Source organism: Urocampus carinirostris, chromosome 3 (assembly GCF_059441175.1).
Source record: "Urocampus carinirostris isolate Australia breed hairy pipefish chromosome 3, RoL_Ucar_1.0, whole genome shotgun sequence".
NCBI classification, from domain to species: domain Eukaryota; kingdom Metazoa; phylum Chordata; class Actinopteri; order Syngnathiformes; family Syngnathidae; genus Urocampus; species Urocampus carinirostris.
The window spans coordinates 29,939,522-29,955,225 of NC_142351.1; the positions used below are offsets into that span (position 1 = coordinate 29,939,522).

At 38.2% G+C, this 15,704-nt stretch overlaps 1 protein-coding gene across 1 annotated transcript; it reads left to right on the top strand.

Annotated features, from left to right (window-relative positions):
- The first annotated feature begins 475 nt into the window (after positions 1 to 475).
- clic5a (CLIC family member 5a) lies at positions 476 to 13,843 on the top strand. The gene is made up of 6 exons (XM_088329936.1): positions 476 to 661; positions 5,199 to 5,308; positions 6,505 to 6,630; positions 8,470 to 8,576; positions 13,433 to 13,602; positions 13,675 to 13,843. The coding sequence occupies exons 1-6, from the start codon at positions 605 to 607 to the stop codon at positions 13,837 to 13,839; spliced, it is 735 nt and encodes a 244-aa protein (XP_088186062.1). The 5' UTR covers positions 476 to 604; the 3' UTR covers positions 13,840 to 13,843.
- Positions 13,844 to 15,704: the final 1,861 nt, after the last annotated feature.

A 15,704-nucleotide genomic window follows, 5' to 3' on the forward strand; every position in this document is an offset into this window, starting at 1 on the left:
CAAAAATGTTCTGCCTCAGTGTAGGTAAGTTCCTGAACAGCAGCCAGGAGAGCCTTACTCAAGAACTAATTCCTCTCACAGTAGTTTCAGCATTTTGCTCACTCATGTCCAAATGCACTTCAATATAACAGCTTATGAATCCCACACTTTGAACACTAGTGTTAAAGTCATAACAGATTTGATTTTGCAAGAGTGCAAAGTGATGTCATTGTCCTGCAAATTTTCTGAAGTCAAAGCATTTTGGAGCAAAGTCATGACCATGGGTTTTTCATACAGTAGATGAGGATTTATTCAATCAAAGTTTCTTTGCTTTCCGTGTGCTGTTTGAGCCCCACCCTGCCCCCTACTCATGGTGTCGGTTATTTTGGACCGATACGTCACACACATGGGTACAAGTGGAACTGCTCTCTCCCTTTAACACACAAACACACCGGCAGTTCTTTTTAAATCTTTTACACACCTATCCCGTTGGTCATCAGCTGACTGTGACACAAGTACCTTGAAGCGAACGAGCTCCACTGAATGGACCCCGAATCGAATTTGCCAAAACAAATATTTGTGGAGCGGAGACGTACAAACAGCATTTCTGTGTGCTTCCTTGACTATGACAGATATTGCTACAGAAGAAGATAAGGACCCAGACATCGAATTGTTCGTCAAGGTGGGGTGACAAATGTGTGTGCAACACTGCAAATACAAAATAATTGTCCACTCTGTAATGGGCATGTTGTTGTTGTGCTGCTTTCCCCTGTGTGAACCTGACACCAACATGCATGGACAGTCACTCTCTTACCCTTCTCACTAAACGATAAGCAGAGTACTTTCTTTGTAGGGAACTGCAGCTTTAATTTATTTTCAATTTTTGTGTTTTATCTATTTATTTATTTGTTTGTTTGTTTCTCGATTGACCATCAGAAACCCCATTTATTTCAGGGATTATTTATTTTGGCCCCCCAAAAAAGATGCACCCTAAACACTGGTAACAAAATACAGTAGCAGCCCCAACAGACTTTTGGGAATAGAATATAAACTTTTAACACGTTATTAGACAGCGTGGGTTATTTACTGCCTCCTAGTGGTAAAAAATGCAGTTCATAAAAAAAAGTAATAATGAGAAGTAATAAGCAAACATACATCGAATGTTGAGAAATTAGTATTTATTTTACAAAATATGAGCAGGACTCAAGAAAGCTAACAAAATTGTCCTCCGTATTGCTGGTACACGTAAGCCAAAAACCTCAAACGGACTTGACAAGAAAAATTGAGGTGAAATGGTGAATTTTGGTCACTTTGAATCTCCGGAGTTTGTATGCTTCCTTGTTTTTTTGCACTTGTTTTTTGGTTGCACTACACCAGGGGTACTATGCATGTAGATCGCGATCTACTTGTGGATCCCTGAAACTGGTAGATCACGGGAAACTGTATTCAGTGCTTTGTATATGTAGAGACACGCTGCCATTTAGCGGTCAAATGGAGCATGTACGAAATACAATGATAATTTATCCTGTTAGACCGTTGCCTTATTTTGAGTAAAGACTTTTGATTTTTTTTAGGCTTGCGTTGAAAAATATTGTCAACATTCAGTTACACAAATTAGAAATTAATTCTTCAGACTCCTGGTTAATCTTCAATTGTTTTGGTTAGTTTTTAGTTGAATCAAAAATTATCAAAAGAATCCTCAGAGCATTCCGAAATATATAGATGTTTTGCATTTTTCGTGATGGGTAGATAGTTTTGATTTTCTCATTTATAAGTAGCTCGTATGCAGTAAAAGAGTGAGCGCCCCTGCACTACAACATATAGCAACATGGAATGGTAAAACAATACACACTGTCCCTTTTAGCTATGCTGGGGACCAGAGCACGCCCAAGGCATAAGTGAGCTAAGCAGTTGCTTAGAGACCCGCAACCACAAGGGGGCCCCCAAGAGTGGTTACATTTTTTTGGTGCCAACATTGTCCCCATTGTCACTTTGTGTGTCCACTCAAAAATACTTATGCAGAAATACAACAAAAATATTACACAATAACTACAAAACTAAATCTCAAATATAGTGCTTAAACGGGAGCCTCATATGGATTTTGCTTTTCTTCTGAAAATAACAAAGTGGTATAGAATTACTACAAAAATACTACTACAGGAATACTATTGTATTCTAAAATACTACTGCAGAATTATTTTCTCCAAAAATACTACAAGACAACTACAGTGATATTACAAAAATCCTAAAGACATTTGACGAAATACTATTATGAAAATACTACAAATGTTCTACAAAAAATATGACCAAAATACTGCTTTGAAAATACATCAATTATACTTCTACTGAAATACTAAAACAATACAATGCATAAATAAAACTACAGTACCACTGTACTACAAAAATACTACAAAATTATTACAGATATACAATAAACATTCCAATATGGAAACACTACAAAAATAGTACAAAAATACTAGAAAAAATAATACAGTAATACTCAAAAATACTACAATCATAAATCTACTGTAATAATACAAAAACACTACGAAAATACTAAAGACATACAACAAAAAATCGACTTTCGAAATACAACAAAAGTACTAAAAAAATACTAAAAAATACTACTATGGAAATACTACATCACAATTACTTCAAAATAGTCCAAAAAAAGTTAAAAAAAAACTACAGTAACACTACAAAAACTAGAGAACTTCAAAAAAAAATCAGACTTCAGACATACTAAAAAAATAACTTAAAAAAAACCCTAAAGTAACACTTCAAAACTAAATAAAAAAATTAAGTACTTGAAACAGGGACTTAATATAATATTAATATAATATTTTGCTCTTCAAAACCAATTTGATGAAACTATCTATCTATCTATCTATCTATCTATCTATCTATCTATCTATCTATCTATCTATCTATCTATCTATCTATCTATCTATCTATCTATCTATCTATCTATCTATCTATCTATCTATCTATCTATCTATCTATCTATCTATCTATCTATCTATCTATCTATCTATCTATCTATCTATCTATCTTGGTCATATCCCTTAAGAGGGGTGACCGACAGCAAGAAAAACACAAAAAAATAAAAAGGGGGGGGGGGGGGGATAAAATAAAAATAAATAAGCAAAAAACTCACACAAAATATTTTGGACCATGGCCAACCCAATTGCCCAAACACCCAAACAAGTTGGCACCTCGGCACCTAAGTTGGTCATGCTTTCCTCCCTCCAGATGAAATGGGACACCAGAAAGCGGCCATGTCAATTGGGTCAGGGTGACACAACACACTATTTTGTTCAACAGCAGGGCCCGACAGCTTTCACTGGTTTACCCCTGCAGCATCATACGGGTGCTGAGCCCATCCTTAAGAACGCGTCCACAATCCCACTATCCTTTCACAACACCTCTCCACTCCTTCCTATCACCAACAAGAGCTCTAGCTTCCATTGTATTTAGACCTCTTTCCTGCAGTGCACTCATAACACCATCCATCCACGTCAATCGCGGCCTTCCTCTTGGTCTACTTCCATTGACTTCTGCTCTGTAGATCCTCTTCAACATTCGCTCCTCATCCATCCTCTCGATGTGTCCAAACCAATCGAGTACTCTCTTATCAACACGCTTGCTCAGTTCCACGATTTATTTAAAAAGAAGTATAACATTTTACATGTGGCCCCGGACACCAAATAGTTGCCCACCCCTGGAGTAGAACATGGAATCAGTTCTAGTAGGGGATAGAAATGATCACATAATAGGGCATATTAGGGAAGAGTGACAAGGAGAAATTGTCCCCAAATCTAATTTTGCTTAGGGCCCCATGAAGGCTTGGGGCAAACCTGCTGGGGACAAAAGGTAACCCACCCAAAACCCCAAAGAGATAGCAAGATTTTATTCGAGTGTGTCTATGAAATGCACAAACTTGAGCCGCAATCATTACTTTATACCAGCAGATGGCGGCAGAAAGCAACACATTTTCAAATTCCGGACAGAACCTATAAATACATCTTCAAAAATCCGTTGAGGAATGATTGAGAAAATTAGCAATTTAAAAAAACTGTGATACATTAACTAAAACATGTATTTTTTATAAATGAACATTTTTACTTTAACACTGTGAATGTAGGCATCTGTCCACACCAGCAAGTACTGATTGACATATTTTAATGTTAATTTAAACACTTTTTTCTTTTTACTTTTTCATATATTTCACATTCTAAATCTTCAACACTGTAGTGTCTTTGAGAAACATTAGGTAACTGTAAAAAACGTCTAATTTAAAAAGTATTAAATTACTGGGACATTGAAGTTGAAAATTTTGCTGTGAAAAGGGATACTCATGCTGTGATTTTTTTTTCCCGCCTAACTCTTTTATCTTGAATATTTTAAATATCATTCTTATTTTATTTAACAGAGTACATTGAAGTTATTATTCTAAGTACCCAGTACATAAAATAAAGAAAATGATGTGGTTAAGTTGAAGCAAAAGTAGCAAACTTTCATGAATAGAAAACGACAAGAAAAAGTGGTAACTCATGACCTACAAGCAGCCAGTCGACTAATAGAGGCAATGTTGATTATTTATGCTAGGTTTAGGCTCCTGTTTCGTGTCTTGTTACACTCACTCCACCACAAACACGGTCCAATTTTCCTTCTGCAAAAAAGGGCACTGATTCTTTTGCAAAATGTCCTAAAGAATTATCTGTTATAATCATTTTTTATTAAAAAAAGATAATAATTGATTTTTTTCTTTCCAACCAAAGTTCTCATCTCATCTCATCTCATTAGCCGTACCGCTTATCCTCAGTAGGGTCGCGGGGGGGCTGGAGCCCATCCCAGCAATCATCGGGCAGTGGGCAGGGTACACCCTGAACTGGTTGCCAGCCAATCGCAGGGCACACAGGGACAGACAACTCATTCGCTCATTCACACCTAGGGACAATTTGGACCGGCCAATTCACCTGAAATGCATGTCTTTGGAATGTGGGAGGAAACCGGAGTGCCCGGAGAAAACCCACGCAAGCACGGGGAGAACATACAAACTCCGCACAGAAAGTCTGGAGCTGGATTTGAACCCACGACAGGTTCCCATGACATGAACTGTGCCGCACAAGCGCTAACCACTGCGCCGCCGTGCTGCCCTGCCAACCAAAGTTGCCTTGAAAAATTTTAAATGTGTGTGTGTGTTTGTATCTGCACAGGCTGGCAGTGATGGGGAGAGTATTGGTAATTGTCCATTCTCACAACGCCTTTTCATGGTCCTGTGGCTGAAGGGTGTGGTCTTCAATGTCACCACAGTGGACCTCAAAAGGTAGTATATGTTACAGCCGAATACTTTTACATCGGGCATGTCAAACACACCGCCCAAGGGCTGGACCCGACCTGTTGGGTGGTTTAATCCGGCCCGCCATGATTTTCTTAGATATCAAAAAAAAGAAGCGTCTTTAGGTCATTTCTATCAAAGGTTATGATTTTTTTTTTAATAAATGCAAACCAAATGCATCTTCTCGCCGCTAGAGGGCAGTAAATGTGTAAAAGACCCGACTTCCAGCAAACGAACTTTCATGTTTGGGACTACCTACCATGGGGAACAGATGTTTTCTATGATGAATAATAACAAGAACAAAGCAGTACTCAAGGTCAACAAACAAACACTTGAATTACATTTTCAAATGTGCTGCTACTCGGGATTTGACACTTAATATTGATACACTTTCAAAGGCAAAACGATGCCAAGTTTCAGGATACAGCACCAGCAAGTAGACTGCAGGATTGCAATGATAGCGAGGGAAAACAGGTTTTATTCTATGACATTGGTTGTATGGATTATTAAAAATAAGATTGATCTGGTTTCATGTTAAATAGAAAATTGTCATGAGTTCATTCAGCGTGGTTGTGTCTAGCCTGTTAGTTGCATCTGATTGCCCATTCGCTGCTAAAACTCTATTTTGTTTTTTTTATACATTTCAAAGTATCCATTTTTATCCATTTTCAAGGTTACAATGTTCATTTATCTTAAAAAAATAAAGAAATACATGAAGTATTTTATTGATATTTTGTTAATTTTGTCTTTTTTATTTTGTATTTGGTATTTGAGTAGGCTTTATCCAAAGGTAATTGAAAGTAATCAAGTCACATTACTGCAACACTGTATTATGGTTATTGGATTAGGTTCCTGATTACCGGTACATTTTTCAACATGTATTAATTGTATTGGAATACATTCTTCAGTAACCCTCACAAACCTGGCAATAGTTCACCACAAGATGTCGCCATCTGCAAGGGCGTAATTTGACAGAGGCGACATGTCGCCATCAATATCGAGCGATCATTTCAATCACTATTGTTTTTCAATGAATTACATTTTCTTTTTTTTACCATTATGAGACTCTACATAATATACAAGTTTCTTTTAATCGACACAATCCAGAAAATAACTTTATTAAAACTGCAAAAAAACTCATCATTAGGAACACAGTCTGTAGGAAGTTTCTTCTTCCTGATTAGGAAACCAGCAGACCTTCATAACTTGGCCCCGGGGACACACCCACCCTTCCTTACATTCCAGGGAGAGGTGCTGACCGATGTCAATAAAATAGAAGAGTACTTGGAAGAAATGCTGGCCCCACCCAAGTAAGTCCCCCCCCCCACACACACACTCACACACACAGACCCCAGTGGCAAGCTGTGCATTCAACACAACAATGAATAAAGTATCTATCTATCTATCTATCCATCTATCTATCTATCTATCTATCTATCTATCTATCTATCTATCTATCTATCTATCTATCTATCTATCTATCTATCTATCTATCTATCTATCTATCTATCTATCTATCTATCTATCTATCTATCTATCTATCTATCTATCTATCTATCTATCTATCTATCTATCTATCTATCTATCTATCTATCTATCTATCTATCTATCTATCTATCTATCTATCTATCTATCTATCTATCTATCTATCTATCTATCTATCTATCTATCTATCTATCTATCTATCTATCTATCTATCTATCTAGTGTGCATGACTGGGAGTTGCCTCAATTGTTCACAACGCAGGCTATTTTCCGGGGCATTTAAATATCAACAAACCAGAGTGTATCAGTATACATAATAAAGAAAACATTTGAAAACCAGATCATTCAAAATGTATTGTATTCAAAGTTCCACCCTACGGGATCTTGCTTCCCTTGAAAGGTCCATCTTGGAAATGGCTTTGCAAGTATATCTGCGACCAAATCTTTGTTGTAATCTCCGTCAGTCAGAATCCGTTAAAATGTTTGGCATTTTTGATTTAAAAAAAACCTATCACTTAACTTGGTTGATCTGCATAGCATTGCTTTACTTAACTCAAGTGAGTATCCAATCACAAAACATATGTCACATTCACCATGAGGCCTTTTAAATATCTACTCCAAAACACACAATAGGGCTGACGGATTAAAAAGAAATCCGTCTAAATTCATATCTGCTTCGTTGGTCGTTCCCCGTAGTAATCCCTTCGTTTCTCTCCAAAACACCCCTTTAAAAATAAACAAACTCATAAAATAAATACCAATATGCTCGTCAGCCTTTGATTTTTTTGATTGACACCAATCTCGGCCAATAACAGGCTTTTTAAAATGGTCTACAGCCCGCAATTAGCCTACTGTATATGGGCCTGTCTGATAACCTCCTGTCGTAACCAAATCGAAAAGATGATTGTCACATTGGTAATTCTTTTTTAATTTGCTCATTTTAAGTTAAGTCACGTTTATTAGTGACGCCCTTAATAACAAGAAGTCCCAAAGGGCTGAAATTCCGAACACAATTTTATGCCATTGTCCTGGGCTTTATTCGGAAAAAAAAAAGCCAAAAATAAACACGCACAACGCAATTCTTGATCCAATTGTACACACCATTATTACAAGCAAGTGTGCACAATCATTGATTGACCTCTGAAAAGAGAAGTCAACTATTTACAACTCTCTCACAATGTCTAAAAATTGGTCAAAGTGAAATACTAATTTACAAAGGTTTTAGTGTTGTAAACTGGTCGTCTATGAATGTCCACTTTTGGAATCGTCCAAACCTACTTTTAGAAAGATGTGCAAAATACAATGTTTAGTTTTTGACAAGGTACAAGGTAAGGCTGCAAGCTATTGTCTCACCTGTTTTCCATCTAAGAGGCCCATGATAAACTCTTCTGCAGCCATTTTATTTATCGAGAATAACAACCTATTTTTGTGTGTTCCAACTCAGATGACTCAATGTTAGTAGTACTTGCAGTGATCATTTCAATTTGGGACAAAACTTCAGAGTTTTATCTTTCAAAATAGACCAAAACTGTTCATATTTTCCAAACAGTTCAAGAAAAACATCAAATTTACTTTGGGTATGTCTTGGATTGGGATTATAAGACAATTTTACAGTAATGTTAAGGAGTTTAAAAAAAAGCTAAATTCATATGGACTTTTCATCAGGTATCCCAAACTTGCAGTAAGGAACAGACAGTCCAACACAGCAGGAAATGATGTATTTGCCAAATTCTCAGCTTACATCAAAAACACAAGCCCGGGTAAGAATAAAGGTAAGTCAAAGCCAACCTCTTTGAAAACTTGGATTTTTGGTATCAATCCTATCCAATTAAATACATGGCAGTAATGATCGATCGATACCGATTTGATACTTTCAGCTTGGAAATGTCATGATCATTGAATGATTGAAGACCCCCCTCCCCTCCCCCCTTTGAGTTAGTTTAACATTTTGATAAATACTGCCCAAAGATTTTAGGCACTAAAATGTTCTTTTTTAAAATCAAAAAAACTACAATGCAAACTTTAACAGGATAAAAATATGAATGTTCCAGGACAAAAGTTAAGAGAGTCCAAAAAAAGCAGCACTGTAACATAAATGTCAGCAAAACATCTAAATCATCTTCTATTGCACAAAAAGTGAAGTCAAAGTGCAAATAGTGTAAACTCCCATCCATCCATCCATCCATCCATTATCTGCATCGCTTATCCTCAGTAGGGTCGCGGGGGTGCCGGAGCCCATCCCAACCCTCTTCTGGCAGTGGGCAGGGGACACCCTGAACTGGTTGCCAGCCAGTCGCAGGGCACACAGGGACAGACAATCCGTTCGCTCATTCACACCTAGAGACAATTTTGACCAGCCAATTAAACTGACATGCATGTTTTTGGAATGTGGGAGGGAACCAGAGTGGCCGGAGGAAACCCACGCAAGCACGGGGAGAACATGCAAACTCCACACAGGAGTTTCGACCTCAGAACTGTGCTGTACACGCGTTGACCACTGCGCCGCCATGCTGACCATAGTGTAAACAATAAAATGTAAAAAAAATTAACAGCATAAAAGATAAAATACTTTTACTTCAACAACTGTTTCAAAACAAAAGTCAAAAGAGTCAAACCACAAAACAAAGCAGAAATGTAACAATACTTTTTAACAGTGTCAACAAGATAGGCAGAACACCTTACCTTGCAATTTTTTTCTGAAAAAAAGGTCAAAGTGCATGTAGGGCACACATCACAATGTAAAAACCTAGGTGTCCCGACGGATCACCACCTTATCGTGGTGGGGCACTTTGCGCGTCTCCATGACCCCTAGAGCTATGTCGGCGGGAGTCTCGTACTCCTGGTAGGGTTACCCAAGCCGAACAGGTCGAAGGGTAGAGTCCAGACTAAGAGTGATCCCAAAAGCTGGTGGCGGCACGCTTTGAGGCGGTTTCCTACAGACCTGGATCCCGTTAGCCGCCTGCAGTTGTAGAAAGATGCCGGTCGTCTAGGGTCTCCCTTGCCACTGGAACCATCTTCTTTACAATCAAGATAGTGGCGTTGGGGAAAGCGCACCCCTTACGCCACTTTAAAAACCGTCATTGCGCAGGTATCCTCTTTTACCTGAGTCTCCGACAACAATCCAGGATCGGACTGTTCAAACATCAGCAGACTCACAAATAAAAGAAGATGGTCATCATCGAATCGATGGACAACCCCAACGAACGAACGAAAAACCTAGAAAATAAATAACATACAATACTTCTACTACAACAACTGTTTTTGAACAAAAGTTGACCAAAAAATCAACAATGTAACAAAAATTAGAGTATTGTATAACAATATCAACAAGTCAACTAAAATCCCAACCATTGCACATTATTTTGGAAATAAATTCAATATTGCTAATAGAGTCTAAACACAATTGGATCCAATTTTAAACTTATGATGGATGTATTGTCTCACAACCCCTAACAACATTATTATAGAGATACCGTATTTTCCGCACTATAAGGCGCACCTAAAAGCCTTTATTTTTTTCAAAAGCTGACCATGTGCCTTATAATACAGTGCGCCTTATATATGGATCATAATTAAGTCGCAAAGTCTTGCAACTAAAGCAAGCAGCCGACTAGATTTTCCCCCGAAAGGCGAAGTCGTCCGCGGTGTATGCTGGGGTTTATATACCAGCGTTTCATTTCATAACCAATGTGTCAATCATTATTTGAATCAGTCACTGTTGGCTAAAGTTAGTCGGACCTAAAGGGGGCGGATCCTTTTTATCATTTACAGCAGGGGTCGGGAACCTATGGCTCGCGAGCCATATATGGCTCTTTCTATGAGTATCTGTGGCTCAGAGACCAATTTGATTGCATGCAAAATTTCTCCATATTGTTCAAAACCAGAGTTGTCTATCTTATTCAGGTACAAGTAAAGCCAAACCAAAGCTAAGTGAAGAAGTAACACTTAGCAGTAAATATAGGGCACGTTTTTCACTACGATTTACAGTCAAGGTGTCACACAAAAAAAGGGGGAAAAAAAACTCGTTTTGGCTGTACAACGCTAAAGAATCCTTTATTTAAAAGTTCACTATATAATCTGTGTTCAGTGTTCAGATACTTTATGATGAATCCACAGAACTGTAAATACGCCAAAACACCGGAAGAGAACTTAGTCATTTGATTGGGTGAGTGGGAGGGATGGGTGGAGCTATGCAAAAAGTACAAGCATTCCCTCCCATATCCCGCCAAAGGTAAGCACATAAGGCTCCCTATTCTCAGAATGTTGTGACGTTTTTACAAAATAAATGCTTGCATCTGGTTTTAAAACCAATATGTATGAAAAAAAGGTCAAAAGGAGTTTAACCGATCTTGAGTAATTGCAAGAAAGAGACAAGTTTAAAGTGGTCTGTTTGTTGAATTTGGGACAGAGGCTCTGGCATTATTCTCTTTTCATAATTTTTATCAAATCATCAAAAATAAATGTGCTGAAGACAAAGCTTTTGTCTGGGGCGCCGGTTTAGCAATTTAGTAAATTTGTCTCATAATATATGGTGTGGCTCTTTCCCAAAGAAAATTAATATTTTTTGCATTTATGGCTCTTTGAGTCAAAATGGTTCCCGACCCCTGATTTACAGGCTCGCATTGGGTAAAGGGGTGAAACAAAGCCTGCAATTGGCCGAAAAAGATGAATGTGAATCACAGGTTGGGTTGCACTACGGCATAGAGAAAACAATTTTTACTATTCTGTATTTGTAAATATTTTACTCTCCTGGATTTACTACACTCACAGTTGTAAGAAGACCATGGTTACGTATCATTAATGAACGTGAAGGCTGCAAGAGAACTTAGGTGAGCTATGCGGCTTTATATTTTCCCGGTATCTTGTTTTAGAACGATCTTGATGTTTCTGTGATGAGTCTATTTTTAAACTACCGGTAAATTCAATTCAAAGTGTTTATTGTCATATGCACAGTAAAGAACCCCATTTCCCTGCACAATAAAATTCTTACTTTGCTGTCCACACAGTTGCCAGCAAAAAATAAAATGGAAACTAAGAAATGTTTGGCATTTCTTGAATCCCAAAACTTTAACCCTCCGAATTATTTTTGGAACGATGCATTTGAGTGATTGATGACATCGTACAGACACTGTTTCCATACATGTCTGAGACACGTATTTGCTTCTTTGCAAGCTTTCGGAATGTTAAGGGGGTAATAAGTTTGACTGAACTAACTGACTGTTTTTTCGACCTTCTCATTGTAGCGCCTTATAATCCGGTGCGCCTTATATATGGAAAATATAGGACCAAAAACTATTTTTTTGGGGGTGCTCCCTATAACCTGGTGTGCCTTATAGTGCGGAAAATACGTAGTTAAAAGGGGGAACTACTGTATATCGATCTCAAGACAAAAGTCTCAATCCATTCCGTATTTTTACGACTATAAGGCGCACTGGGTTATAAGGCGCACCCTCCAAAAGTATTCTTTGTCATATATTTTCCATACATAAGGCGCACCGGACTATAAGGGGCTACAGTGGGAACTTCAACAAAACAGTCAGATGGTTCAGTCAAACTTAATAACCCTTTAACATTCCGACGGCTCGCAACGAAGCAAATACGTGTCTCGGACACGGTGTCTGTACGATGTCATCAATCGCTCAAATGCGTCATTCCACATATCATTAGGAAGGTTAAACTCTTGGGATTCAAGAAATGCCAACCATTTCTTAGTTTCAATATTATTTTTCGCTGGCAACTGTGTGGACAGCAAAGTACGAATTTCATTGTGCAGAGAAAGGTGGCTCTTTACTGTGCATATCACAATAAACACTGAATTGAATTGAATGTAATAATAGACCCATCACAGAAACATCAAGATCAGTCTGAAACAAGATACTAGGAAAATATACCGTAGCTCACCAAAGTCGTCTTGCAGCCATCACGTTCAATAATAATACGCAACCATGGTCCACTTACATCCGTGAGTGTAGTAAATTCAACTGTGTAAAATATTTACACACTCCGAAACACGCAATAATGCCGACAAATAAAATAAAAAATCCGCCAAGAAGCATCTGCATCGACGAACGTTGCTTGTTGCTAGCTGTCTGTTTAGCCCCATAATTCCTGTTTACAAATACAGACAAGAAAAAAATGTTTTCTCCAGGCCGTAGAGCAACCTAACGTTTGATTCACATTCATCTTTTTCGGCCAATTGCAGACTTTGTTTTACCCCGCTTTAGCCTATGTGAGCCTGTAAATGCTAAAAAGGTCCCACCTCCTTTACCCCTGAATAAACTTAGCCAATAGTGATTCAAATTGATAAATTTATTGGGAAATGAAACGCCGGTATATTTATCCTAGCATACACCGCGGACTACTTCCTACTACCTACAGGGGAAAATCTAGTCGGCGGCTGCTTGCCTTAGTTGCGAGACCTTGTGAGTCAATATTGATCCTTATATATAAGGCGCTTTGTATTATAATGGTCAGCTTTTGGAAAAAATAAAGGCTTTTAGGTGTGCCTTATAGTCGTGAAAATATGGTACATGCTGGATATCAATATCTGTATCCACGCGCCCATCATAATTTCCATCTCTTCCCTGTGAATACCTTTTAAACATATCACACTCGTGATTTTTTTAAGGACTGGAGCAGAGTCTCAACAAGACTCTCGCAAAACTGGACGAGTATCTATTGAGCCCGTTACCTTATGAGGTTAACCTTGTGAATGGAGAATCCACACGCAAATATTTAGACGGTGACGAGCTGACTTTGGCTGACTGCAACCTCCTTCCCAAACTTCACGTTGTCAAGGTAATTTTCACCGATCCGACTTCGCCTTGGCCCCACTGACTGTCGGTTTTGTTTTATCTATCGAACTTGCAGGTGGTGACTAAGAAATACCGCAGTTACGATATCCCGTCCCAGTACAGAGGAGTGTGGCGTTACCTTGGCAACGCCTACAGCAGAGATGAATTCACCAACACGTGTGCGGCCGACCTGGAAATCGAGTTAGCCTACAAAGACGTCGCTAAAACTCTCGGAAAATGAGATGGAAAATCCATGGAAATATTCGATGGTTTCCTTCAGAGAAGAATGATTGTTCCTGCAATGTATGAGTTTGTATTTTAGAATTGTACATTTCAATCTTAAAGAATGAACGGTAATTGTACTTGGTTTAAAAAAAACACTTGAAACAAAAAGCCACTTTTCAATTGTTTGTTGTGTTGTTTTATTTATTGTTGTTTAAATTTTTGCAAAAGCTGGTTGTAGTTTTCCTATTTTCGGACAGTACACAACAAGAGTGGGTAATGTGGCAATAATATGATACAGTCAAGAAAACAAGTATTTGAACACCCTGCTATTTTGCTATTTCTCCCACTTAAAAATAATGGAGCATTCTGAAATTTTTATAGTAGGTGCATGTCCAATGTGAGAGAGATAAACTAAAAAGAAAGAGGGGGTCTTGGGGTGAAGAAATATCTTGAGGTGAGGATTTTGGAATGCCTTTAAGGAAGATGTCGAGAGAGAATCTTGGCACGACCCAAAATACCGACCCATCCCGACATCCGGATCGGGCTTAAGATCTTACCTCTAGGCTGAAAGTGGCGGACTAAACCTTATCCTGCTTATTAAAGGCTTGCTCGCTTGGGAGTTGTCCAAGCTTTTACTTTTGAATCAACACAATATATTTACTTGTCCTGTTAGGTGTATTCGAGTTTAAAGGCTGTTGGTGCATTCACTTTGGTGGATTACTTCCCTCCAGTCAATCATAGCTTGTGAAACCAGTGACGTTTTTCAACGCCAGCTAGCTGTCGTTCAGACGCCATCCCGGAATCCGATTGGTTAACAGCTTCCTCAAAGACTGATATTACAGGACAGGGTCTTCAGAATTTTTTCTGAAGGCCTCCAGGTAGATTTCTGAGCCTAGCAACAACTAACGTCTGGAATGTGATTGGTTAAACACGTAAATTTAAAAGCACACATTTGGAACCCACGCAAACAGGGGAAAAGCAATGAAAGGAAGCTCAGAGTCATTTTGGAATAAGGTATCGATGCACAATATATAATTATCATCACATGATTCACATATTTTTAGGCCAGCAGACAAGGCCGAGCATGTCCGTACAACCCACCACTGCCCGCACCTTAACTCCGTGGTTGCCCCCACGTATATTGAGTGTGAGATTTCTGCTTTAAAGGTCCTTTTTTTCTCTCAGTGTATGTTGATTCGTTTCGCAAACGGAAGGTGGCAGTATAAACAAAAAAGTCATTGACCGGCATTTCAGAGAGCGTCTCGTGTTTTTTACAGTCAAATTTTGTGTTTTAGGATATGTACACTTAAAACAAACAAATAAATACATTCGTGGTAGAAAATAAGGAACAAGTGTTAATAACGATGACCTGTAGGTAGATAGAAAATAAGAAAGCACACAATAATGTTTCGTAGGTTGTTTTACGTTTTGGTGGCTTTTGCTTTTTGAGGACGGTGCCTCCACTCGAGTTTTGCTGGTGGGCAGAGCATGCAAATAGTGGAGGGAATTCCGGCTCTTTTTTTAGAGAGCCGGCTTTTTCAGCTTGGCTTAAGAGTCGGCTCCTTGGCTCACACACATCTCTTCAGTATGCTTTTGTTACTTTAATCCGTATATTACCAATTATCGTGTGCAATTACGCAGAAAATTACTTATAAATGGTTATTTAAAGCAACAAAAAAGACTCAAACAAATAGAAGAACAATCTAATAAAACAAAAAGACAAAAAGCAAGATTTAAAAAAGCTCGACAAAAAGAAAAAAAAGAACGAAAAAATGAAAAAGTAAAGAAGATAAGGGAAGACATTAGAGGAAAGGGCAGAATAAAGAAGCAACACATCAGGAAAAAAGGTAAAAATGAAGAAAAAAGAACCAAAAAAAGAAA